Genomic DNA, 25,161 nt, shown 5'->3' with positions numbered 1-25,161 from the left:
CCATCCTGATCATGTATCTAGGGAGTTCAGGAGTTGCCTTCACACAGGCATGAGTGACAGGGGCTTATTTTGATAAACAAGACTAAAAGGCTAACCTGGAATGATCATGGCATGTGCGTACGTCTAAATGGGTCATCGCCCTTCAAACAGCTCCTTCACAGGCCTTTCAGACAGCACATCCTCATTAGTCATATCCTGTGATGAAGGTGGTCACCCGCATTCTAAAACCGCGCATGATGTGAAAAGCAAGGCTGTGATAGCTGTGACTGGCGTTCCCTTTGGTTATACAACCACCAGGAAGAACAGCAAGTGGGGGACCCGAGTTTTCCCTTTTGCACATAGAGAGTCTGAAACTGCCATGTCTTTGGGGGCATAGTTTTGCATTTCAAAGCTAATGGTGGAATTGACCTCAATATATCTAATTATAACAGAACTTATGGTAGTCACTCATTCTAAGGCCTCTTCTGGCTTTTTTTTTTTCACGCCAATGAGAATTACAGATAAATTTCCTCCTAGCAAAAAAAGAGTTCCTAAGAAGGAGATTCTGCTTTGATAACTGGTAATTAAGTAACAATTAAATATCATTATGTAATATCTCAGGACTTTTTTTTTTTTTCAGAAGTCAGTAATTGGTCTCAGCGAACCTGTCTGTCTTGTAGGATACCATGGACACAGGGGTACCACTTAGAGATAGATTATCATCTTAAACTGTCTTCTTCTTCTAATTTCTCTTTCTTACTCCTCTTCTTTTTACCACTTTATCCATTTTGTAGGGAGGGAAGGTACTTGTTTATAAAGGCAGAAAAAACGGGATGCTACACAATTTCATCTCTGCTTCAAAACATGCTCCAGGGGTCCGTGTACTCCTCTTCCTACTCAAAGAGAATGCCAGTGTATGTGTGAGGCTGTTGGCCTTAGTCTTTGGCCCATTGGCCATTGCTCTCTCTTGTAAATAGCCAGGTTGACTGAAGAATACACATCTTTACACTGATTTCTAGTTTCTTTCTTTACTCTTTTTAAAATTTTGCTTTTCAGAGACTGTGGCTCAGCTGATGTGCTGTTCGAAGATTTAATTTCAGATTTTTTTTTCTATTTTTTAACATTTCTTGGAATTCATAGGCCTTTAATCAAATCATAAATTATATAAAAATAACAAAGTCTTGTTTAATACACAAAAAATTCTTGAGTTCAGAATGAAATCTTTCTAAGAACAGGGTAGAAAATGATTTTGCTCCTTTATGAATATATTTTTAAAAAGACAACACATGAAAATGATATAAGGTCCAAATGTTATGAAGGGATATACACTCTGTTTCCAAGATAGCTGGTTACTTTCCCAGAAGAAAGGCAACACAGCTTGTCCCTCTGCTTCATCCCCAGGATATATGTATGTATGTGTTTAATTTCATTTTTGAAGAAATTATAGTATTCTATGAGATGATTTTGTACATGATGATTTTGTAGTTTGTCTTAAAGCTCATTCTTTTTATAATATGTATGAGTTGTTGGTTCTTTTTTTTTTTTTTTTTTCTTTTGAGACAAGGTTTCTCTGTGTGGCTTTAGTGCCTGTCCTGGATCTCACTCTGTAGACCAGGCTGGCCTCGAACTCACAGAGATCCCCCTGGCTCTGCCTCCCGAGTGCTGGGATTAAAGGCGTGCACCACCACCACCCGGCCAGAGATGTTGGTTCTTTTAAACACTGATGACATTACATTGAGCAAACATATTATAATTTATTTTTAGTTATTTCTTTTATTTTTTTGAGTTTATAATATATTTGCATCATTTCATCCTCCCCTTCAATCCCTCCAAACCCACCCATATACTCCTTCTTGCTCCCTTTCAAATCCATGGCATCTTTTTTCATTAATTGTTTTAACATGCAAGTGACAGTATACAGATTAAGCCAGTTGTACTTACGTATTATTGAGGAATACACACACACACACACACACACACACACACACACACACACACATTGCAATTGAATGAGTCTTCTACTTAATATCTCTAAAGAATTTTCAGCTTTTGGCCATTTAAATAGTGCTACAATGAACAGCCTCCTATTTATAGATATATTTACACAGACAACCAAGAACATCTCTGGTAAATTCTTAGGAACAGTGTTTCAGACTCAAAGGATAGTGTATTTGCAATTTTGATAGACTATAGGCAGATTATTCTCAGTCACTGTTATAAATGTATAGTTTTATCACAATTTGAGAAAGACATTTGCATGGTAGAGCTTAACTGCACTTTTACATAATTGATTTGCTCTAGGGTTTTTAATGTTTGCTAATTTGATGGATTGCAGAAAATCTCTCTTAAAATCTAGATTCAACCCGGGCGGTGGTGGCGCACCCCTTTAATCCCAGCACTCGGGAGGCAGAGCCAGGCGGATCTCTGTGAGTTCGAGGCCAGCCTGGGCTACCAAGTGAGTTCCAGGAAAAGGCGCAAAGCTACACAGAGAAACCCTGTCTCGAAAAAAAAAAATCTAGATTCAACACATACTTAGACATTTATTGGCTTTACTTTCTGTACACTGACTTTGTGTTTATAGAGTAACACTTTGGCATTTTTTTTTTTAAGATTTATTTATTATATATAGAGTGTTCTGCTTGCATGTATGCCTGCATGCCAGAAGAGGGCACCAGATCTCATTATAGATGGTTGTGAGCCACCATGTGGTTGCTGGGAATTGAACTCTGGACCTCTGGAAGAGCAGCCTGTGCTCTTAACCTCTGAGCCATCTCTCCAGCCCCACTTTGGCATTTTTAAATTATAGCAAAGCTGATCATTGCAAACCTCCTTACCCCCCAGATTTCATTTGTTTACTGTTACAGGGATTTTTTGCTTGTTTAGATTTTTCATTAAAATTTATTGTCTCATAATTTCAGACATATATGTTTATAATGTTCTTTAATCATAACTCCTATCTCATTATTCTCTCTTATTCCTTTCTTCTTCTCAACATTTTCAGGCATTTGGCTTGCCTGTTGATGGATATCATATTTCTCATGGAGTTTTTGAAATTTCAGTTTTGATTTTAGTACCTTAAAAGGGGCTCTTCAGTTTCAAAATCACAAAAGAATCACACAAGTTTTTCAATTACTGTGTGGTTTAACAATTTGTACTTCAATCTTTGATCCATCTGGAATTTGTTTTATTGTTGGATATATGGTATAGATCCAACTTTCTTCCTTTCCAGATGGCAACCCAGTTGTCCTAACACCTTTTATTGATAATCCATCATTTCCCTACTAACTTGAAAAACAAGCTACATCTCACTACATTCCTCAATTTGAGTGTACTTTTTGAGTAGAATAATGTCTTTGTTTCCTTAATCATGCTATTTTTGTTCTTATTACCACATTTCCTTTCTTGTTTCTAGAACTTAAATCAGCGAAATATGTCAGTCTTGTAAGAACATACAGCTAGACAGAACTCACACAACTTACCAGTAACTCAGTGGCTCCTGCCTTCCCTGATGTAACTCATGGAATCCTTCTAGGGGGGGATTATGTGTAGTCCATGTGCATAATGCTTTCTCCTCCTCTTAGGGGAGAGATTTTCAACCACAGCTGAATAGAACGACTTTAGGAGCTTTTGAAAAAAGCTCATGCCCTAATACCAGAGATTAACTGATATTGGTAAAATCCAGTGGATTTTTTTTTAAGCAAAAACATGAACTAGAAGTATAACAAGGGTTCAGAAATTATGTCTTTAAGTGTAGCTTGTTTTCTTAAACAGTTCCACTGACATAATGATAGGCTCCTGTGTACATGAGTTTCAGTATAAAGTTAGTCTTTCTTGCAAGTTTCTTTTGTTTGGTTTTTGTGCTATATTTGTTGGAGTGCCTCACAAGACTGTTAAGATTAACCAATAAAATATTTGAGTGACTGGTTGTCACAGATCAGGTATTCTGATGATTGTAGGGCATTGAAGGAAGTACAGAACTATTGCTTTGGGAAATACAATGTGGATATTTTAAAATAATCATTTACCTAGGGAAACTGGCAGATTATGAGACATGTAGCTAGGTCAAAGATGCAATGAGCTGGTGCTGTAGACTGCATCCCTAAGCTTGAACACATAGCAGAAATGTTAACTTTGTGCTTCAGCTCTAGGATTTAATTATAATTTCATATTATAAGAAAATTTATCTCCAGCCCTTGCAGTGCAAACCCATGATCACAGCTACTCAAGAGACTGAGGCAGGAGTATTACAAATTTAGGACTTGTCTTGGCTACAAAATGAATTCAAGGATAGCTTGAGCAAATTAGTGAGACCCTATCTCAAAAAAGGAAAAGCAGAAAGGGCTAGGGACAGAAAAGATAGATGGCTCAGTGTTAGAATACTTTCCTAGAGTGTCCAAGGTCTTAGGTTGAATCTCCAATACTGCAGAAGAGAGAGGGGGGAGGGAAAGAGAGAGGAGTTTATTAATGTAATATCTATGTTTAAAACTTGTCAGTGCTAATAAGTACTCTTTGAAATAGCCTCCTCTTTCCCCATACATAAAAATAAGATTGAAATCATAGCTATGTGAGCAGTATTTAAAATATATGAGTCATTGTCTTTATTAGATGCTGCAATAGTAGATTAATTCTAATTTTGTGATAATATTTTTACAGTGAAATGGGTAAGGGTTGTTTAAGGAATTACATAGTTAAATAGTCATTTTCCGCAGACTGGTGTTGAAAATTTAGTTATAGAAAGTACATTTTTCCTAAAATACAATTATTTTAAAGAAAAATCCCTAACAGCAATACACAAGTTGGAAAACTCAGGTGTATTTATTTCTAGTGTAAAAGTAAATCCGGGCTCTGGAGAGATGGATGTACAATTAAGAGAACATACTCCTTTTCTAGAAGACAAGAGCTCAGTTCCCAGCACCCACATCAAACATCTCAAAGCTGCCTGTAACTCCTAGCTGCAGGAAATCGCATGCCTCCTGGCCTCCTGTCACTCATAAACACACGGCATACATTCACAAAGACACACACACACATACAAATGAATGAAAAAAATCTTTAAAAATAATAAATCCCGATCTCTTCCTTTTGAAACCCCAATCTCAATACAACAGTCAACTGGCTTTTCATCAGAAAACACTTTGCCATTAACTTTCCACTTAAATTTTTTTTTTTTAATATTTTCTCCCAGAATTTTACTTTTGCTTTGGTGTAGGCAAAACTGAATCCCCAGATATCTGGCAAGCAAGTTGCATGCTGGAGTTCATCCCATGTTTTGGGATCCATTTGTCCCCGCTTTTTAAGAGCATCATTTGCTAAGCCGTCACCTAAAACACTAAATCATCTCTCTGTGGTCTCCCATTTTACAGATGGGGACGGGTTATCAATTGGCACATACACCCTAAAGCCTTTGCAGGCATTGAGCTCACCAGTGTGGATATCTCAATGGAGACATTCTTAATATGAAACAAAATGAATCTAGTTTTCAAAGCTAGGATGTTGATGCTTATGCTTAAAGGGTAGATGCCCAAGTGGCACAATAAATTGAAATAAACAGAATGTTTAAACCTGCTCAGAACTACAACATCTTACCTCATCCTTTAGAGAAGGAAGGTGTCAGTGACCATGTATGAGACAGGGAGGGAAAATGTTCTTGATCCTTCCTAGGAGGCTCTTTCCACCACAGGTAACTGTATTGCTCAGAGTCAGAGAAACTCACATATCTTTTTTTGCACAAACCAATCAAAACTAACAGAGGCCTATCCATACATTTTTATGACCCTAGAATTTGCTTTTCTTAAGCCTGTTGACACTAAAGCATCTGCTCTAAAGAACTCCACTTTGTATGTTTCATTGTTTTAAAATACTGTGTGTTTTCATTGACGGATCCATCATCCATTCATTTTTAGACTTTCACACACAGAGCTCTTGGGCTGTGATACCCACTTTTTAACTACATATCAGAATGTCTTCACGTGCCACTTCTTTGATGTAGCATCACTGTACATCCTGTAGCAATGTTACACTGCAAGCCGCAGAAAGCAGTAAACAGAACCGAGAGAAGGAAGGATCTGGCTGTCAGCGCAAATGTAAATAGCAGCTGTTCTCCTCAAACTGTTTTTAAAGCTACCCCACGGTGAGAGCTTTGATTAAAAGAGGACAAACCATCAAGAACCAGGCTTTAGCACAAACTCAAGGGGCCTGATGCATTCTCCTGTTTGTACTGTTTATCTATGTTAGTGATTCTCAACTTGTGGGTCACGACCCTTTGGGGGCGAGCAACCTTTTCGCACGAGTTGCCTGAGACCATCAGAAAACACAGATATTTATATTATGATTCATAACAGTAGTGAAATTATAGTTATGAGGCAACAATGAAAATTATTCTATGGTTGTGAGGTCACCACAACATGAGGAACTGTACTGGAGGGTTTCTGCTTAGGAAGATTGAGAACCACTGATCTATGTAATAGTCTCTGCTAAAATGTTACTTAAATAGCTAGATGAGTGTGAATGATGGATTGTGCAGCTACACTGATATATGCAGCTTGGCTTGCTATATAAAGCTGGAAGGTAGCATGGTCCACCCTGTCATTGTGCCGGTTTGAAATGACCTTTACCTCTTTCTTAAGAACTGCACGTTTATCCTCTGGTCAGGTGCAATAACATTCATTATTTGATGGGTCCAACTTTTTATCAAGTGTGAAATTTCACAATATTCATTTTTGTCATTTCTCTAGTAAAAGTGAGCACTCTGCATGACATGCTATGTCCTTTAAAAGAATCTTTATTTCATTTCTTCAAAATATGCATGTATCTTCTTCCTGAATCAGTTAAGGTGATAAACTGTTAATAATAAACTTTTTTTTTTCCGAGTCAGAGTTTTCCTATGTAGTTTTGGTGCCTGTCCTGGATCTTGCTCTGTAGACCAGGCTGGCCTTGAACTCACAGAGATCCTCCTGGCTCTGCCTTCTGAGTGCTGGGGTTAAAGGCATGTGCCACCACTGCCCGGCAATAATCAGTACTTTTTAAATGCTGCTTGTTCATTATAGCATTACTCAAAACAAGGGCCCCCATCAAATCGTGAGTATATAGAGATGCTTTTTTTTTTTTTTTTTTTTTTGGTTTTTCAAGACAGGGTTTCTCTGTGTAGCTTTGCGCCTTTCCTGGGACTCGCTTGGTCGCCCAGGCTGGCCTCGAACTCACAGAGATCCGCCTGGCTCTGCCTCCCGAGTGCTGGGATTAAAGGCGTGCGCCACCACCGCCTGGCACATGCCTGTTTTAAATGGAGAGAAACTTGATCTTTCCATTGATTGGTGGTGGTGTGGGGGGCATGCCTTAGTCAGCGAATTCACAAAGTGCTGTCTGTGCTAATAGGCTTGTTTCATTGAGACCTTTTCCCCCACTGAGTTAGGCTCTCTGTAAATCTGAGAATAGGTAATCTCATATTGTGAGAAGGAGAAAAATGTTTGCAATATGCATGATTAGACGAGAAAATCACTGGTAATATTAGCATCTATCAATAATAAACAAAATGTAAATATACTTGCTTCAACGAAGCTCCCTTTTTTTACATTGATTGATAATTACTCACTTTGAAAATTCCAAGTAGGTTCCCAACTACATTTTCCAGATACAGCAGGTTGTTCTTTTCTGAATGTTCTTTTTCTGAAATAGACTAAAAGGAACCCTCCAAAGAACAACAACAACAAAAAGTCTTTCTTTTTATTATTTTAGTTTTAATTGTGTGTAGCTATGTGTAGGGATGGGCATATGAGTACAGGTGTCTAAGGAGACAAAAAGAAGGTCTAGAATCTCCTAGAGCTGGGATTACAGGCAGTTGTGAACCACCCCATGTGAGCACTGGGAAGCACACTTGCATCCTCTGTGAGAGCAGTGTGCACACTCAACTGCTCAGCTGCTTCGCGAGTGCTTCCCCAGTTCATATTTAGCCAGTAGACACAAAGCAAATAAATGAGGGTAAAGGTGTATCCTACTAGTGCACATGCTTGCCTAGCATGTGCACAACCCCAACTTGGTGATACTCTTCCTGCCTCTCCCTCTCACCCAACATATAGGCACATCACACCAACATATCATGATTAAAGTGTCCCGAGTCTTGTTTCTTTTATTTAGCACACTTTAGGGGAAAAGTTTGAAAAGCCTAAATATAAAACCTCAGGTAGTGATACACAAACTGATATTTTGGAGAGATGCATGAAATGTATTATTTCCTCTGAAAATAACATGGATAAAGGTGTAGTATAATGAATAGCCAAGTGATAGAGCACACTTAATATATGAAGAATGGGCATGTGGGTTTTTATTGTAAAATTCTTTCAGCTTTAATCTGTGTTTTCAAAAAGTATGTCTGAGAAAAAAATTAGAATTTTTTAGTTATAAGAAAGGTTAAGAACAATTTTTTTTATGGGAACCTCTTCCTAAATATTAGTTTCTCAGTGTTCTGTGATTCTCAACTGCCTTTCCATTTTTTTAGAGCTGTTAACTTTGTGAATATAAATTTCCCAAACTGAGAGGCTTATTTTTAATAGAAAAACCACATTTTACTAATTGATGTCACCTAGCCTGTATATATATTCTTATCTATAAATGCCTCTCCCTCATAATCTACCATGTGAACTGTCTTTATGCACTCGTGGAGTTCACTCATCAACTAGTCTGTTGTCCTGTGAGCACACAGCAAGTTCAAGTCTGTAACTGCTTAGAGTGTTACAATGGACAGGTATTAAACAAGGGTCACATGGTATTGTCATCAAGCCTGATATTTTTTTCACTTCTCCGTGGAAAAGTTTGATTAACTACATGGGTATTGGGTCACCCCCGCCCCACGATTATCACCTTCTCTGAACCTCTGTAAAACACTTTAATAATCATTTGATATTTGTAATATCACATCTCCTATCCTTATAACACCAATGCACATGGATAGGCTATATATAGTGCTTATAATGATGCAATGAAAATCATAAACTGCTATTGTAGTGTTCAATTCCTTCTTATTGCTATGGTTGCTAGTGTTGCCATGACTGTCTCAATGTGTGTGTGTGTGTGTGTGTGTGTGTGTGTGTGTGTGTGTGCGCGCGCGCGCGCGCGCGCGCGCGTATGTGTGTATGCACGTGTGCACACACGTGTGAATAAATGCTAGATAGAGGTCAGAGGACAATCTTGTAAAATCTGTTCCTCCCTCGACCTTTATGACCTTTATGTTGGCTCCAGGGATTGATCTCAGGGTTTATGTGGCAAGAATTTTATCCACTGCGTCATCTTGCCACCCTCCCCATCCCTGGTTTTTAGCCCTGCTGGCCCCAAACTTTCTGTGTAGCTGTTTGGTTTTGTGCTGAGCTGGCAATCAAACCCAGGGCCACATACCCACTAGGGATGAATTCTATCAAATGAACTACATCCCCAGCCCAGAGACAGCAGTATTTTGAGCCTCACTTTGTCTCCCCTATTACACCTGATTAAGACTACCTTGAACATGGGCTGGAAAAATGGCTCAGTGGTTAAGAGCACTGGTTATTCTTCCAGAGGATCCAGGCTCAATTCTCAGCACCCACATGGCAGTTCACAACTGTCTCTTAACTCCAGTCCTAGGGAATTTGATACATCACACAGACATACATGCAGGCCAAACACTAATGCACATTAAAAAACAAAAAAGATTGCCTTGAATAAAGTTGGCCCTTAGTCCATATGTTGTAAAGTTTGATTTTATGTTTGTGTGTGGGCATGCACTTGCTCACATGGGCAGGAGTGTTGCTGGGGATCAAACCTCGTGCCTTGTGCATGGTAGGCAAGCAGTTTACAGTTTACCACTAAACAATTCTCACTCTGAGAGTTGGATTTTTAAATAAAGCTTACCTGTCAGGTAAGATTTTTGCTTAACTGATTTTTAAAAACACTGGCCATTACACCCCAGACTGTTCTCCTCCAGTAATTACTACTTTCTTGGTAAGATACTCTTACCCCACTTCTTAAAGTTTTACTTGCACTCAAGATTTTGTGGACAGACAGAACCTGTTTATGATTTTGCTATGTTTTACACTGTCTAAAACACTATAATGTTTCAGAGCTTTCCGGAAGGCCTGACATTGATAGTACTATACACAAAATAAACTGTCTCTAACATTGTAGTGGGCAACTGATATAACTATTTCATTTTGTCAAGTGTATCAATTTTTTAGGTCTTTTGAGCCCATTGCTGGATACTGTCATCGGTGTCATGGAAAAGCCATCAGAATGGCTCCCCTATAGATTATAGACATTGTGCTGAGCAGCAACAAAAAGTTATATCCAAGAAGCTTTTCCCTTGGTGCTTGTCGAGAAGAATCTTGGAAGTCATTCTTCTGTAATGTCAAGAGACATTCAAAGGAAAGAGTCAAAACTCCCGAGTCACCGGGTTTATTCTCTTTCTTCTCAGTTTTCCACGGTTTTGCCTAGAAAGTTCTCTGTTCCTTTGTTTCCATCAGTTTCCTTACAGATGACATTCCCTCCCATTTTTTTTTTCGTGCGTTGCTCAAATTGGATAGAAACAAAATGATGCATCTGAACACAGCCTTGTGTGAGAGTTGGGGAAAATCCACAGCATTGCTGGTCTAAGGTAGGATATCGGTGAGACACTGACCTGTGCTTTCTGCCAACAGGTGAGGCTTTGCACTTGGCTCGGGATTTTGGCTACACATGTGAAACAGAGTTTCCAGCCAAGGCAGTAGGAGAACATCTCGCCAGACAACATATGGAACAGAAAGAACAGACAGCGCGAAAAAAGATGATCTTAGCGACCAAGTAAGTGCGGTGGAGACACCTCTCTGGACCTTCATCCCCAGTTTTCCTGTTTTCCTTGATTGAAGACAGTTTAGAAGTCTCTAAAAACAGGGGCTCACACTCCAGCATCTAAATAGATTGATCAGGACTCTCTACCATTTGTACCAAGGCATCAAGGGTCACGTGATTAGACATGGGACTATCAAGGAAATTCTCACTAGAATATGCAGAAATTAGGCCAACTATATGGCTCAACAGCTAAAGGTACTCACCACCCAGGCTGATAAACCTGAGTTCAATCCCAAGGTCTCCCATTATGGAAAGAAAGAAAGAACAGACTCCTACAAGTTACCATCTGACTTCCACTTGTGTGTCATGGCATGTGTGTGCACAAATACACACACAGAGAGGGAGAAAGTGTGTGTGTGTGCGCGCGTGTAAGATATAATAAAAGTTTTAAATATACGTGAACTACAATATTCTCTTGGTGAGATATCCAATCACTGGTTTTCATGTGCAGATTGATCTATATGATTCTTTGCTACTTTGATAAATAATAGATTGCATTGTATTTAAGTATATTTTATAAAATACACAGTTGCAGAAAAATAATATTGGTTAAGTACAGGTAACCTCCTAAACCCTCTGTGTTTTTAGTGTTTGATAATTAACCAGATATTTTGGCATAATTTAGATAATTGTTTAGGCAGAAAGATAGAAACTAGACACATTTTGAACCAAACATGATTCTTGTTTATCTGGTTGATAGAAAACACAGGAAAGTCTCATCACTAACTTACAAATAAATATGCTTCACATTTGATGTATGTTAAGCAAAGTCAGAACAGCTAGTGATCTTAACTGAATGCAGTTACTTTAATAGCAGTCATCAGTAGAAATACCAAACTTTAAATCGAGAAATCAGCTAAAATTTTTTACTTCCTTAAGGACAATGACGTAAGTGATAAAGTTAGAATGTTGTGAGTCACTGAAGATCATCTTTGTTACATAATTCATAATTTGACATTTTGTTTTGAGACAAAGGAGTCTTTCATATCTAAGCTTCAGAAACAAAAATTTAAATAAGAATCAAAGTAGTCAGAATAATAATTCTGTAACTGTCCTATGGAGAGGGTGGTAATAATTACCACTGAATCCTGCAGGATTGTCATCTGTATTTAAGTACGTAAGCTGTCCTAGGTCAGCAAGTTAAGGGACAAGACTAAAAAATCCACCCGGGAGCCCTGATGCTGCTTCTGCTAGAGCGTGGTGTCCTGTGCTGAATCACCTGCCAAGAGCTCAAGCTCTCCAAGCTTTCGTTTTCCTTATTTACTCACCAATTGATTATAACTTGCAGTGTTGCTTGGATAAGAATGAGGTTGACTTGTAAAACTGTAAATTGGCTTATTCAATGATCCAAATAATCATCAGTGTTTAGCTGCTTAAAATTTATTTTAATCTGAGAGAAAACTAAGACTTGATATGAAGTCAGTCTAATCTCTGTGAGAAAAAAAAAAAAGACTGTAATGATGGACTACCGCACAAGAATTCATATCATTTATCAAAAAAATTCAGGTATGAGGCTATATTTATGTTTTTAGCCAGAAATCTAAAACAAATGTAACAATGCTTCCCTCTTATGTAACATAGAACCTTGGAGATGGTAGCACCACAAAATAGCATCAGATAAATAAGTAAAGTTGCAATCAACTATTAAAACCCAACTACCCAGTTTCACTTCAGAGAGAGGGGTTTCATAATACTGCAAAAAGCAAATTCTCAACAATACACTTGGCAAAAATTTACAGTCTCACTCTCCATAGAAAAAGGTCACAAGTGACTCCTTGCCAACATCAATAAAATTTAGCCATCAAAAGAAGCAAATTGTACTTTACAATATTCTACCACTTTAAATTTTTGTTGTCTTTACTTTAGTGTGCGTGTGTGCGTGCGTGCGTGCGTGCGTGCGTGTGTGTGTGTGTGTGTGTGTGTGTGTGTGTGTGTGCATGCTAGGGCATGCAAGTGGACGTGGGAAGACACCTGCAGGGAGCTGGTTCTCATCCTCCTCCGTGTGGATCCAGAAAATAAAACTGAATTCTCGGTCTCAGTGGCAAGCAACTTTACCTGCTGGAACACCTAGCCTGCCCTCTTATCACTGTTTTTTATAAATATTTGTTGGTGGAACAAATTGTTTCAGAGCAGAGCTCTTACTGCCTTCACATTCATTTGAGGTGATTTGACCTTTCTGTGCTTGCTCAGGACGACAATCAAGGCCAAACCCCTGTGAAAACAGACAGACATGCAAAACAACTGTACCATCCCTTGAATATCAGGTGTTCTTACCATACATGAAGAATGCTTTCCAAGAAATACCTTCATACTTATTGACTTCATTCTATAGCTGCTATGTTAATTCACTGTATTAGATATTTTTAAAAACCTATTTTCTGGCCTGGGATGATGGCTCAGTGGATAAAAATCGCTTGTCCCACAAGCATCAGGACTTGAATTTAAATTCCCAGAAGTCACATAAAGCCAGAATATGATAGCATGGGCCTGTAGTCCCAGGCTCCTATAGTGAGACAGGAGACAGAGACAGGATAATCCCAGGAGGATCATGGGCCAGCTGGTCTGCTGTGTGCAGGGCAAAACAACAGAGGTACTTTTGTAAAAAGTAAAAGGTGAAATTTGACATTGGGGGTTGTTTCTGACCTCAACCCATGTACCATGGCATGTGCACACCCTTACTCACATGCTAAAATGCACGCACACACAACACAGAAAAAAAAGATTTTAAAATAGTATTTTCTTAAATGTTACATTTCTTTACAACTATGCCATTTGGATTTATGCATTGCAAGGGCTTAACTGTTAGTCATGATACACAGAAACATTTCTGATTAAACAAAGGCTAAAATTCCTAGTCATATAACACAAGAAGAGCAGTAAAAAATTCTCTGCAAAATGCCAGCTGAAACTGGTGGGCTTATTTTGGAGCAAGAGATCATCTACTTCAAACATCGAGACAGGAAAGTGATCAAAAAGTACATTTTATTGCAATATTGAGGAAAAGAATTTTTCAGAGGTTGACTTGAATTATAGCTTTGAATAATGTAAGCCTATAACTTTGGTTAAATTTGTTTATAGATGTGATGTACTAAAAAACAAATTGTACTATTTTAAAAGATGATAACTAATTATAGTTCTCTTGTATGCATTTTTTTCTATCCTGAGATTAACGTGTAAGGATTCACTTTAAGAATGAACGTGGATTCAGTGGCTGGGAGCAGCTGTTCGCTGGAACTGTTTTTATGGTCATCCTGTGGTCCTCAGAAACTGCTGACTGAAACATCCTTCTGGTCTCCTTTAAAGGGGGGACACAGTTTGATAGATAATGTCACACAAAACTAAATGTCCGTTTCAGGAGTTCCATCTCAGTCTTGCGCTTTTTGTTGTAGACAAATTTGTAAAGAATTCCAAGACCTCCTGAGCCAAGACAGATCACCCCTGGGCTCCTCCAGACCCACACCCATTCTAGACCTGGACATCCAGAGGCACTTAACCCATTTCAGGTAAGACGGGCTCTCCCATGTGTTCAGATTCTAAGTGGCTAAGCCACACCCACGGGCTTCTGTACTGCCATTGCAGTTCCGGTTAGAGATACACGCATTTGTTAAAACAGAGACTGCTTCACTGTTAGGAATGCTGTAGCAAGACACTTTAGACTGGATGATATACGGATTATATAAATGTATAGTTTAGATTCTGGGGCTTGGAAGGCTGAGAGCGAGGTGTTGGCAGATTCAGTATGTCTCTCTCTCTTCAGACCCTTTAACAGCTGTACTGTGGGATGAAACGGGCCAACAATCATCCAGGAGACTCTTCTTAAGGGCGGGAATCCAATCTTCCATGACTTAATTATCTGCCAGGGCTGCTCATCTTAGTATGGTAATGGGGTTTAGTTTCAGTGTATGAATTTGAGGAGAGAGAGAGACACACACAGATATTCAGGCCACAGCAGTAACACCCTGAATTAGAAAAAAAAAAGGTAATTGAAGCATTTTAGAACAGAATGTTTAATATCTTTTTGTATTTATCAAGAAACTATGGCTTCATGAAAGTGAATATTAGTAGATCAAGGCATCCTAAGAAGTTTTGGACCAGGATTCTGCAATCTTTTAAACAGTTACTTAATGTTGTTAGGGTAAATTGTGTTAAATGAACTTAACTGTGTTAAATGTGACTGAACTTAACTAAATATCATTGACTGAATTTTTAGGAGTATATTAATAATTTGTATACTCTTCCAAAGTATAGATGGTTCTTAAACATGGGATCCTTAAATGCATTATTAAAGTCATATTTTAAGTTTCAATTTCTGAGATACTTTGGAAATAAATAGAATAATTTTCCGGTAAATTTACTCTCTAGATGTAGTAAGAGAAAGAAAATGGTCACTGCAGGTTTTTTTCCATTTCAAAACTTTAGAATTATAATGCTATACAATATTTCTCATTCATACAAAGTATTTCATCTTTGAGTTATCATTTGATGAAAAATATAAGCAATGTTAATGAAAGATTAATTTACAAGCTGGGATGGTGGGCATGTAATCCCAGTACTTGGGAGGCTGAGGCAGCAAGTATTAAGAGTTCAAATTCATGGGCTACTAAAGAGACACTGTTTCAAAAATGAACAAACAAAAAGTAATAATCATTAGGATTAAAAATGTTTTTAATACCTGCTTAAGTTATTTTCTGAAGGCTGAGAACAATTTATTAGACTTTAAAAAGAAAACCCCAGGGCAGTCAACCTGTGAATCCTTAAAAAATATTTTTTATTCCTTTTACCTTTTTTATTGAAAATAGATTTTTCTTATAATATATCCTGAATATGGTTTTCTCTCCCCAAACTCCTTACAGATCCTCCCCACTTCTCTACCTATTCAAATGCACATCCTTTCTCTCTGATTAGAGCACAAACAGGCATATAATAATAGTAACAATAAATAAATAAATAAAAATGGAATAGGACAAAACAAAGAAACAATAAAACTTCTTAAGATTATAAGGCTTTGAAGATGATACACAAATATCTATATAATAGGGGCTTAAATAATTTTGCCTGCAAAAACGGAGCATTTTTTAAATATAGTATTTTATCTTAATATGTCACAAGTCTACTCAAGATTCAACCAACATATTTTTCTAGATTCTACTTAGGATTTATTTTTCAAACTTGCACCTGACATAGAATACATTTCTCAGAATTTCATCTGCCTCTCAGTGGACATAGTATGGACAAGTGTAATAAAACTAGGAGAAAATAAAATGTCTAGATATTTCAGAGCACAAGTTTTTCGAATCAAGAGTCATTTTCAAACCCACGTCTCTGTAGGTGTGAACTGAGTTGCATGGGGTAACTTTCAAACCTTTGTTTGGGTCCTTACAGAACCTCTGCACTATCTGCAGTAATGAGACAAGGAATACAAATTTACCACTTAGTAAACGGCTTATTGCTTGCTTCCACCAACGATGCCAGTTTAAAAGGAATTGATACCCTCAGAATTATCTTCATCATTTTGTTTATGCACACATGAAAGGGATTTGGAACTTTTACAGCTAGCTGTTAGATTCAGAAGTTAATAGTTTTTTTTATGTAAATTCAAATCGGAGTCTGAAGAAGTTTGCAAAGTTACAAATTTACAAGGATTTTACTGTTAAGAAACAGAGAGTCGAGACCTTACACCGTAAAGATGAGGAGCTTATTTCCCATTAGGCATGCTGATGTCTTCATCGACAGCAAACTCACTCTTCTGGCCCAGAGCATCATGGGCTTTAACTTGAATATCAGCTTCTGCAAGGAACAAATAGGCAGGAGAGGTGCATATTCAGCACAGGCATGACCTGCTTGCTAACTTGTTGATGCTTTTGCAAGCTATAAACTTAAATGCCACTGAATTGTGTGTGTGTGTGTGTACGCGCATGTGTGCACATGTTATATGTGCAAGGAGGCATCAGAGGAGGCTGTCTAGACTCCTGCTTTATCACACTGTGCATCATTCTCTTGAGACTGGGTCTCATACTGAACCTAAAGCCTACTCCTTTGGGGCTAGACTGTCTGCCTAGCAAGCCAAAGCAAAGCTCCTGTCTCTGTTCCCCACAGTGCTGGTGAGTATAGGCCCTGGCCCAGATGCTCTTTCTTCTACAGTAATCAAGTAGTCGTTGCCTGTGAGCCATCTCCCCAGACCACAAAATTCTTTCGCAAAAACTCTCATTTATGAAAGAACAAATGAGCAGCTCTCCTCTGGGCTTTACATGCTCTTATTTACCTTCCTACTTCTACTATGGTAACAGGGTAGTGTTTGCCAGGGAACTAAAGAACTAAATATCCAGGCAGTAATTGCAGCCCACTCCTTTAATCCCAACTCTTCAGAGGCAGAGGCAGGCAGATCTCTGAGTTTGAGGCCAGTCTGGTCTGCAGAGCTAGTTCTAGGACAGTCAATGCTACACAGAAAAGCCTGTCTCAAAAAAAACTAAATAGGGTAACTGGCTGTTTCTACTCTCTGCAAAAATAAAGTTATAGCTGAACTACAAAACTCACAAAATATGTGGCCATAGATTCTCAATCACAATTTGAAACATAGAACTATATATTTAGTCCAGGCGGCTGTGGCGCCGTGCCTTTGATCTCGGCACTTGGGAGGCAGAGACAGGTGGATCTCTGTGAGTTCGAGGCCAGCCTGGTCTGCAGAGTGAGTTCCAGGACAGACAGAGATACACAGAGAAACCCTGTCTCAAAAAAAATAAAATAAACCAAAACTAACAAACCAAAAAAATCAACTATGTGTTTGAATGTTCTAACTCCATACTTAATTACAATAAATGTGCACCAAAAGTTTTAAGAATAATTAATAAATATAGCAAGTAATAGTGATTTTACAATAGTAGCATCTCTGAAATTTTGATATATTGAGAAATTTATATATTGAGGATTTTGAATATCTCAGTTGTGATTTCTTGTTGATTTTGCTTTTTAAACACTTACCAGTATTTTCGTTTTTTTTTTTTTTCTCAAATTCCAGATTGTTAATTTGTATAAAGCTCACTGGCTTCTTAGGATTCTGAAAGTCACTGGGATTAAACGTTATTTTATACCAAATTTCCTAAACTCTATCTCTTCTAAGTTGTACTAAAAACATAAAATTTACCATCCTCTCCTTTTTCAGTCAATTCCGGCTCTAGAGTTAAAGGTATTTACATTGTTGTGTGAACAAGCTTCTAGAATTTGTGTGTCACAGAACTGATACATTATATCCATTTAACAACTCCGCATTTGCCTGGATTTCTGGCCCCTGGGATGCACTCTTCTTTCCGTGGCTCTGATCGCACCTAAACAGATTGTACCAAGAGGTGTCTTTTGTAACTAGTTATTTAATCAGGCACAACTCACCTCAGGTACATCAGTGCTGCTAAATATGCCATCACTGCCTTCCCTTTAAGACCATGAAATACTGCAGTGTTGAGTGTAAAGCCCGTATCTGTTATATGCTTACCTACTGAGGGAAATGTGGGGAACAATGTTTCACAAAGTTTTGCATTTCTCAACATCCTCCCTAATGCATCCTGTTGACTTAAAAAAAAAATAGTAACCACCAGCTTTCACTGCACATTTGATTTGCATCTTCTTAATGACCAATGAGTTCAATCATCTTCTCGTAAGTTTGTTAGCTATTTGTCACAGACTTGTATTCCATAGTCTCGGGTTCCTCATTGGATTATTAGATTCTGTGCTGAGCTGTAGTACTTCATTGTTTATTTTTACATTAACCTTTTCAATGATATATTAGACACACAACGTGCAAATTCTTATCTTCCTAAGGTCGCTTTTTCACTGGGTTGAATGTGGGTCTTTGAAGCAAATTTTTTTTAATTTTGGTGTAGATTGATTTGTGTATTATTACAATGGTTTCTGTGCTTCTGTGGTACATCAGAGAATACTCGCTAAAGCCAGTGTCTTGAAACTTCCTCCTATGCGCTCCTCTAAGAGTTTTATAGTTTTAGCTCTTGTATTTAGGTCTTTGATCTATTTTGTGTTAATTTCTATAAATAACTTAGAGTGTGCAGCTTCATTCTTTCCCATGTCAAAGTTACATCATTTTAAACACGGCTGTCATTTTCCGCTAAAATCCAGATTGAAGGCTCCTGATAAAGCTTCAGTGGAATTTAAATGTACTCACTGTTTCATTTTGCATGTGTTTTTAAAGGCAACAATAATATATTTTAACAAGAGGTTAGTAAATGTAGGCTCATTGATCAGTCTTGAAAAGACTACATGGTCTATAAACATGGTCCTTAAACTTGGCCTCATAGCAAAATTACCACTGAATCTCCTTTAAAAACCTCAAGGATTAGAATCAGTATGTCAAAAAATGGGACTCTTGGATTTATGTTATTTTCAAATTCTGACAGTAAGGTTTGAGAAACATAGTCCTCAGATGTTCCTAGGCTTTCAGCAATTTTTTCATACTTTGAAAGAAATATGATTGTGATGCATTTTTAAATTTTTTTTGGCTGGGCAGTGGTGGCACACACCTTTAATCCCAGCACTCAGGAGGCAGAGCCAGGCAGGTCTCTGTAAGTTCGAGGCCAGCCTGGTCTACAGAGCGAGATCGAGGACAGGCACCAAAACTACACAGAGAAACCGTGTCTCAAGGAACAAACAAACAAACAAAAGTTTTGTGTGTTGTATTTTATTTATTATGCATGTGTGTGCACATGCTACAGCGTGCAGAGAGGTCAGAGGACAGGTTGCAGCAGTCAGTTCTTTCCTTCTACCATTGACTCCTCAGAATGGAAATCAGGCTTAGCAGCAGACGCTTTACCTGCTTAACCATCTTTCTGGCCCATGAATTCACTTTTCAAAAGAGACAGTAAAAATGGCGGTGTGGATGTGTGTCTTGGAGAACAGTATCTTTAAACAGTTCTTCATATATGATTCTGCTAACAGTCTGGGTAAAACTGCATTAGACAAGTGTGTCTCTTTCGTTGCTTTTTGCTGAGAGCGGTAACTGTGACGGAAACAGGCTCAAGAGGAAAACACTGCAGCCTGCACTGCAGTGAACGCAGGCAATCTGCCGAGTCTGATTTTCTGCTAGTTTTGCTGAGTACTGGCTAGGAAAGGAGCGAAGAGAGAGCATGATTGGATAGGCATAGAGGATTCTGTGATTAGGAACATTCACCTGCGTTACCATTTTGTGTAATCAAAGTCTTCGTAGAGCAGGGCATTGATACCTTATTGGATTATCGACTCGGTATCTCGAGAGCTCTGGCTTGCTCTCGGCAGACTGAATGTATCTAGACAAAGATGGGGAGTGATCTGGCCCTGTTAAGTACAGAAACTATCTCTAGTTTTCACGGCAGATGACATATTGTGCTCTGGAAAACTGTGACAATAACAGTGACCGCTCTTAGGACTCACAGCCTTTGGAGACACTTGTTTCCATCAAAATGACAGGAGGCAGATTTATTTTTTATTTATCACTTCCTAAGTACCACCAGCAGTGAGAATTGTCATAGAGAACACAGCAGACACCACAACATCTTCCGGAAAGGGAAGCGATTTGATTGAAATCTGCGGACTACTCCCATGGACTACCTGTCTCCAGACCTGGTGATGTCAATTAGTGTAAGATGGGATAAGGCTTCCAGGAGAGGGCACACCCTCAAGTCAAAACCACAGCCCTAATTTTCTGAACTCGTGGCCAAAGAAATTGTAACACTGTCTCCATTCTTTGTGTCTCATATTCTTATAACCTCCTTGAATAAGAGGTCACAGGAGCACATGTGTTCATATAAATAAGAAGTTAGAACACCATTAATGATCAACTCAGAGAGGACAGCCTGTCAGAAAAATGAGGAAGATTCTTCCTCAGCAACGACCTTGGAAAACCTAAATGTTAGTTGTCTCTTTTGTTTCACTGTGCCAATGGATAATAGTGTGAGGATGAAGGATCAGCACATTCTTCAGGAACTTCTAAATTAATGGAAAACAATATTATTTCATACAAAGCTGGATGTGGTGGCTCTAGTCTATAACCCCAGCACTTGAGAGGCAGAAACAGAAGGGCTGGTATGTGTTCAAGGTCAGCCTAGGCTATATAGTGAGTACCAGGGCTATATAGCAAGACACTGTCTCAAAAAGGAAATCAATCAAAAAAACAACAACAACAAAAAAAAAAAAACATATAAAGAAAAGAATGGACACAGTATTGATAATTACATGAGGCAAAAAAAGGCTTTTATCATTCTATGTGTTGTATCTAACCCATATCAAATGTTATGATGATTATATTTCACTTGGGTCTTGGCTATGTCTTGCAAGAGTTCACCCCCCCAGGGTCACAGGCCACGGAAGGAAGTGATAGGCCTACTTAATTCTCCAGTATAAGTCAAAACGTCTGCTGACAGCTTCCTGTCTTCAGAAATGGACTTTCGCAACACTGTGGTTACTCTTCAGAACTAAGAAACATATAGACGTGCTTGCTGGTGATCATGTTTCTCGGTTGGGTCTCTGTGTTGGGAGGCCCCTTGCATTTCTTTCTGACTCTTCACCATTCAGATCTTTTCCCCGGCTTTGCTGTCAAGCTGTCACCCATGGCAGGTTTGAAAACTCTAACGACAGCCTGCTCTTGTATGTCTAACAAGTCTATTAGAAACGTCTTCCTCCCATTGATAGCATTCTCTCTCTAACAGCTGTCTCCTGGAGGGCTTCACACAGTCAGTTTCCAGTTTCCTGTTTCCAGTTTGCAGAGGCAGCCAGCTCTCATGTCCCCAGCTTCCCCTCCTCCTGGTATTCACTCTCCATTTCCTTTGGTGTTCCGTGTAAGACAGGCATCCCAGGCAACAGCACTGGGATGTTCTAAGGGCTCTGTCCTGGTCAATATATCCAGAGAACAGTTCCATGCTACTGTAAGCATATTTACTCCCGTCCTGGGAGCCTTAACTGTGCACATTTTATTGTTGCTGTTTTCCTGCTTTCTTGGGATTGGACAGTGACTGGGAACAAATAGTTTACTCCCTCTTGCAAAAGAATTATTCATCTTTAGTAAGAGAAATGGAGATGTTGATTAAATTTTCAATCTAAGACCAAAACATCATAAAGTATACAGCTAATTTTAGCAGACAAGAGACAAAATTCTCAAGTCTTCTTCAAAGAGTTTTTGGGCCTTCGTGGGGGCTCAGTGAGGAAGAGGACTTGCCCCCAAGCCTAAAGAACTGAGTTCCATTGTCAGAACCACATGGTGGAGGGGAATTGACTTCACAAAGTTGTCTTCTGATGTCCACATATGTGCTGTGGCACGTGCACTCAAGCACATATGTGCAGAAAAAAGAAATATTTACTTAGTTGTGTGGGGAAAATGTTCTTCTAGCCCATGCAATTATTTTTTAAAGAGTACAAGGAATCATCAGTCTGAATTGTGAAGAAAAAAAAATCCTGTTTCCCAAATAAACTTCTATATAAGATTGACATTTAATCTTAACTTAAACTCCTAAAATGAGGGCCACATCCAAATGCAAAGAGAAACAGGCCTGTAAGGACAGAGGTCTGCACTTGTGTTACAATTAAAAGGAATTTTACTAGCAAAAATGTAAGTTTAAAGATAAACCAGGCAAAGCGTCCGTTTATTAATCACATAAGAATTGTCATGATGTCCTTTTTAAATTAACATACGTTAAATAAATTATTTACATTTTCTTAAAATGCAGTAGGAAATTAAGAGGCTGAGATGGTCACAGAAGTGTGGCCTAACAGTGGCAGAGGGACATTCATCTCCTAACCTGATAGACTACCAGGAAAGTTATAGACATACTTGTCCAAACTGGGTTTTTAGAGTGCCTGTCTTATAGGAAGGCCCTTGAAAGTGTTTCTTGACTGTTTTGACTGAAGAGCATTGGACTGTTGTACCTGTATTTAGTTATTGCAATACACAATGACCTATCATTGGCTCCCTGACTTTTCCGGAGCTGAAGTGTTGCTTAGCTCCATGTTTATAAAACTCGATCACATAAAGGTTTTACAGCTCACTCTACCTACCAACTTCCCCTGGAACTCGAGTTCTGCAGTTGTTCTTGGGTAAATGCTGGAGACATTGATGCAGATATAGCATAGAGTGTACTTTAGCCCTGGGGAGATATGCTTAATTCCCCAGCTGCATTTACGTTGCTTGGGAATAGTTCTTTAAATACTGATCCTTTGGATCTCATCCCAAACCAATTAAGTTGGGATCTCTAGGGTAAGATCCACAAAATGAAATAAGCTGGCTAGGTAATTTTTTTTATGTGTGCTTGTGGTTGAAGTGGGGCGGGAAGAAATCATGGAATTATTGTGAGTGTTGCCAAAGCCACTGTAATGAGCAGCTTTGGGTGGTTCTCTACCACCAGCCACCTGGGACCCAAATACCTTCATTATGCACCTGAATGAAATTCTATTTAAAAAGCACTCGACGCTGTAAGATAAGATACTGTATGGAGAGAATAAGTATGATCAGCTGGTTTCCCCCTTTCTTTTATTTCCTTGTTTAGACTATAAAAAATAGATATATCTCTAATTATAGCAAAAGTAAGCCCCTAACTCTTTCCCCAGGGCAAGTGTTTCTCTCCCTAGCCTGTGTTTAAATGTTAATTTTGGGAGATAAACAATACCTCTCCTACATTGTTCTAAATAAACGTATGTTTGGCAGAGAAGACCCAGAACCCTTTGCAGGTGTCTTCTGGGGTCTATTCCCAAGAGACTGCCCTTGTTGTTCCCATGATTGTAAGAATGTACTTTTCTAGCAGATATCACCTGATACCGTAATGGGAAGGGCACGCACAGAGCCTCAGACTATATTTCAGTCTTGGTCTTCAGTGAGTAAGTAGGGGGAGGATGCAATGAGAAGCTGGTCTTCCCTTGGGGTCTTAGGGCTTTGCTTTTCCCAGAAGCAAAAGTGTAGGAATGAGGTCAACACAAGGAGCCCCTGCATGCAGCACTAAGAATCAAAAGATCCATGAGAAGCAAACACTCAAGAATGATGCAAGATGAAGTAACAGCACGGTAGTAGTAACAACCCACACTTTACTTCAACCTTCTCATACACCCAAAGAAGTGGGGGGGAGGGGGGACAGAAATGTGCATTCAAACAGTTTCTACCTAGAAATTCGGAGGTGAGGGTAGAGCTCACAGTAAACTATTTTCTTGGCATTTGCAATGTCTTGGGTTCAAAGCCCAAAGTAGCCAAAAAAAAAAAAAAAGTTAAAATTTTACAAATGAAATTATTTTCATTCTATCTAAATGATGATTGCTTTTTTTTCTCCTCTTGGTTCATACTTCTGGTGTGTAGCCTAACAGACTTGATTGTTTTCAGCAATTTTTTTTAACAATTTATTTATTTATTACATACACAGTGTTCTGCCTGCATGTACGTCTGCACACCAGAAGAGGGCACCAGATCTCATTATAGATGGTTGTGAGCCATCATGTGGTTGCTGGGAATTGAACTCAGGACTTCTGGAAGAACAGCCAGTGCTCTTAACCACTGAGCCATCTTTCCAGCCCGTTTTCAGCAATTTTTTATAGCCTGAAAAAAAAAAAAACTATAAAAACCCATTTGTGGTTGGTAGCCACAACTTTGTGGCCCAGTCTCCAGAAGAAAATAGTAAAGTAACTTTTGCTTTATTTTTAGTAAATACTAAATCAGTGTTTGCTTGGTGCATGTGAATTTCTAGGTACCAGACACAATTCTTTTCAAGATAGAAAGGGACTCAGAAGAGATCCCAGGGATGCTTAGACAAATCCAGGCACAGATAAAGCATTTCCAGAGGGCAGTCTGGCCAATGTAGAAACAGCATGGTAACATTTATCTAGCACAGACTGGCAGAATGCAAACCATGCTTTGGTTTTTCTGATAGATGTCCACTCTAGATTTGTGCTAAACACTGATGATTCCAATATTTCTTAAATAAGCATGGGTAACGCTTTGAGCATAAGTTAAATATAAGTGCTTAACCAAGAATTACACAATGTCTTAGTCATTTTTCTGTTGCTGTGATAACATACCAAGACCAAAATCAGTTTAGGGTTTATTTGGCTTACAGTTTACAGTCCACCATGAGGGAAAGCCAAGGCAAGAACTCAAGGCAGGGACCCAAAGGCAGGAACTATCAGGGACCATGGAGGAATGCTGTTTGTAACTCACTGTCCATGGCTTGCTCAGCCTGCTTTCTTACAGCACCCAGGACCTCCTGTCAAGTAGCACCACCCACAGTAGGCTATTTCCTCCCACATCAACAATCAATCAAGAAAATGCCCTGAAGACTTGCCTACAGGCAATCTGGTGGAGGCATTTTCTCAATTGAAGTTCTT

At 38.7% G+C, this 25,161-nt stretch overlaps 1 protein-coding gene across 2 annotated transcripts in view; it reads left to right on the top strand.

Moving 5' to 3' along the window:
- Tfap2d (transcription factor AP-2 delta) overlaps positions 1-25,161 on the top strand; it is a 56,880-nt gene that overhangs the window by 21,451 nt on the left and 10,268 nt on the right. For both annotated transcript variants that reach the window (XM_059243949.1, XM_059243948.1), the window contains 2 exons: positions 10,638-10,779; positions 14,217-14,330. In XM_059243949.1, coding sequence (XP_059099932.1) covers positions 10,638-10,779; positions 14,217-14,330 — 256 coding nt within the window. The remainder of the gene's footprint in view (positions 1-10,637; positions 10,780-14,216; positions 14,331-25,161) is intronic.

This window comes from Peromyscus eremicus, chromosome 16_21 (genome assembly GCF_949786415.1).
Source record: "Peromyscus eremicus chromosome 16_21, PerEre_H2_v1, whole genome shotgun sequence".
Classification (NCBI taxonomy): Eukaryota; Metazoa; Chordata; class Mammalia; order Rodentia; family Cricetidae; genus Peromyscus; species Peromyscus eremicus.
Note: the sequence above shows the minus strand (reverse complement) of the source record. Positions and strands in the feature narration are given on the sequence as shown.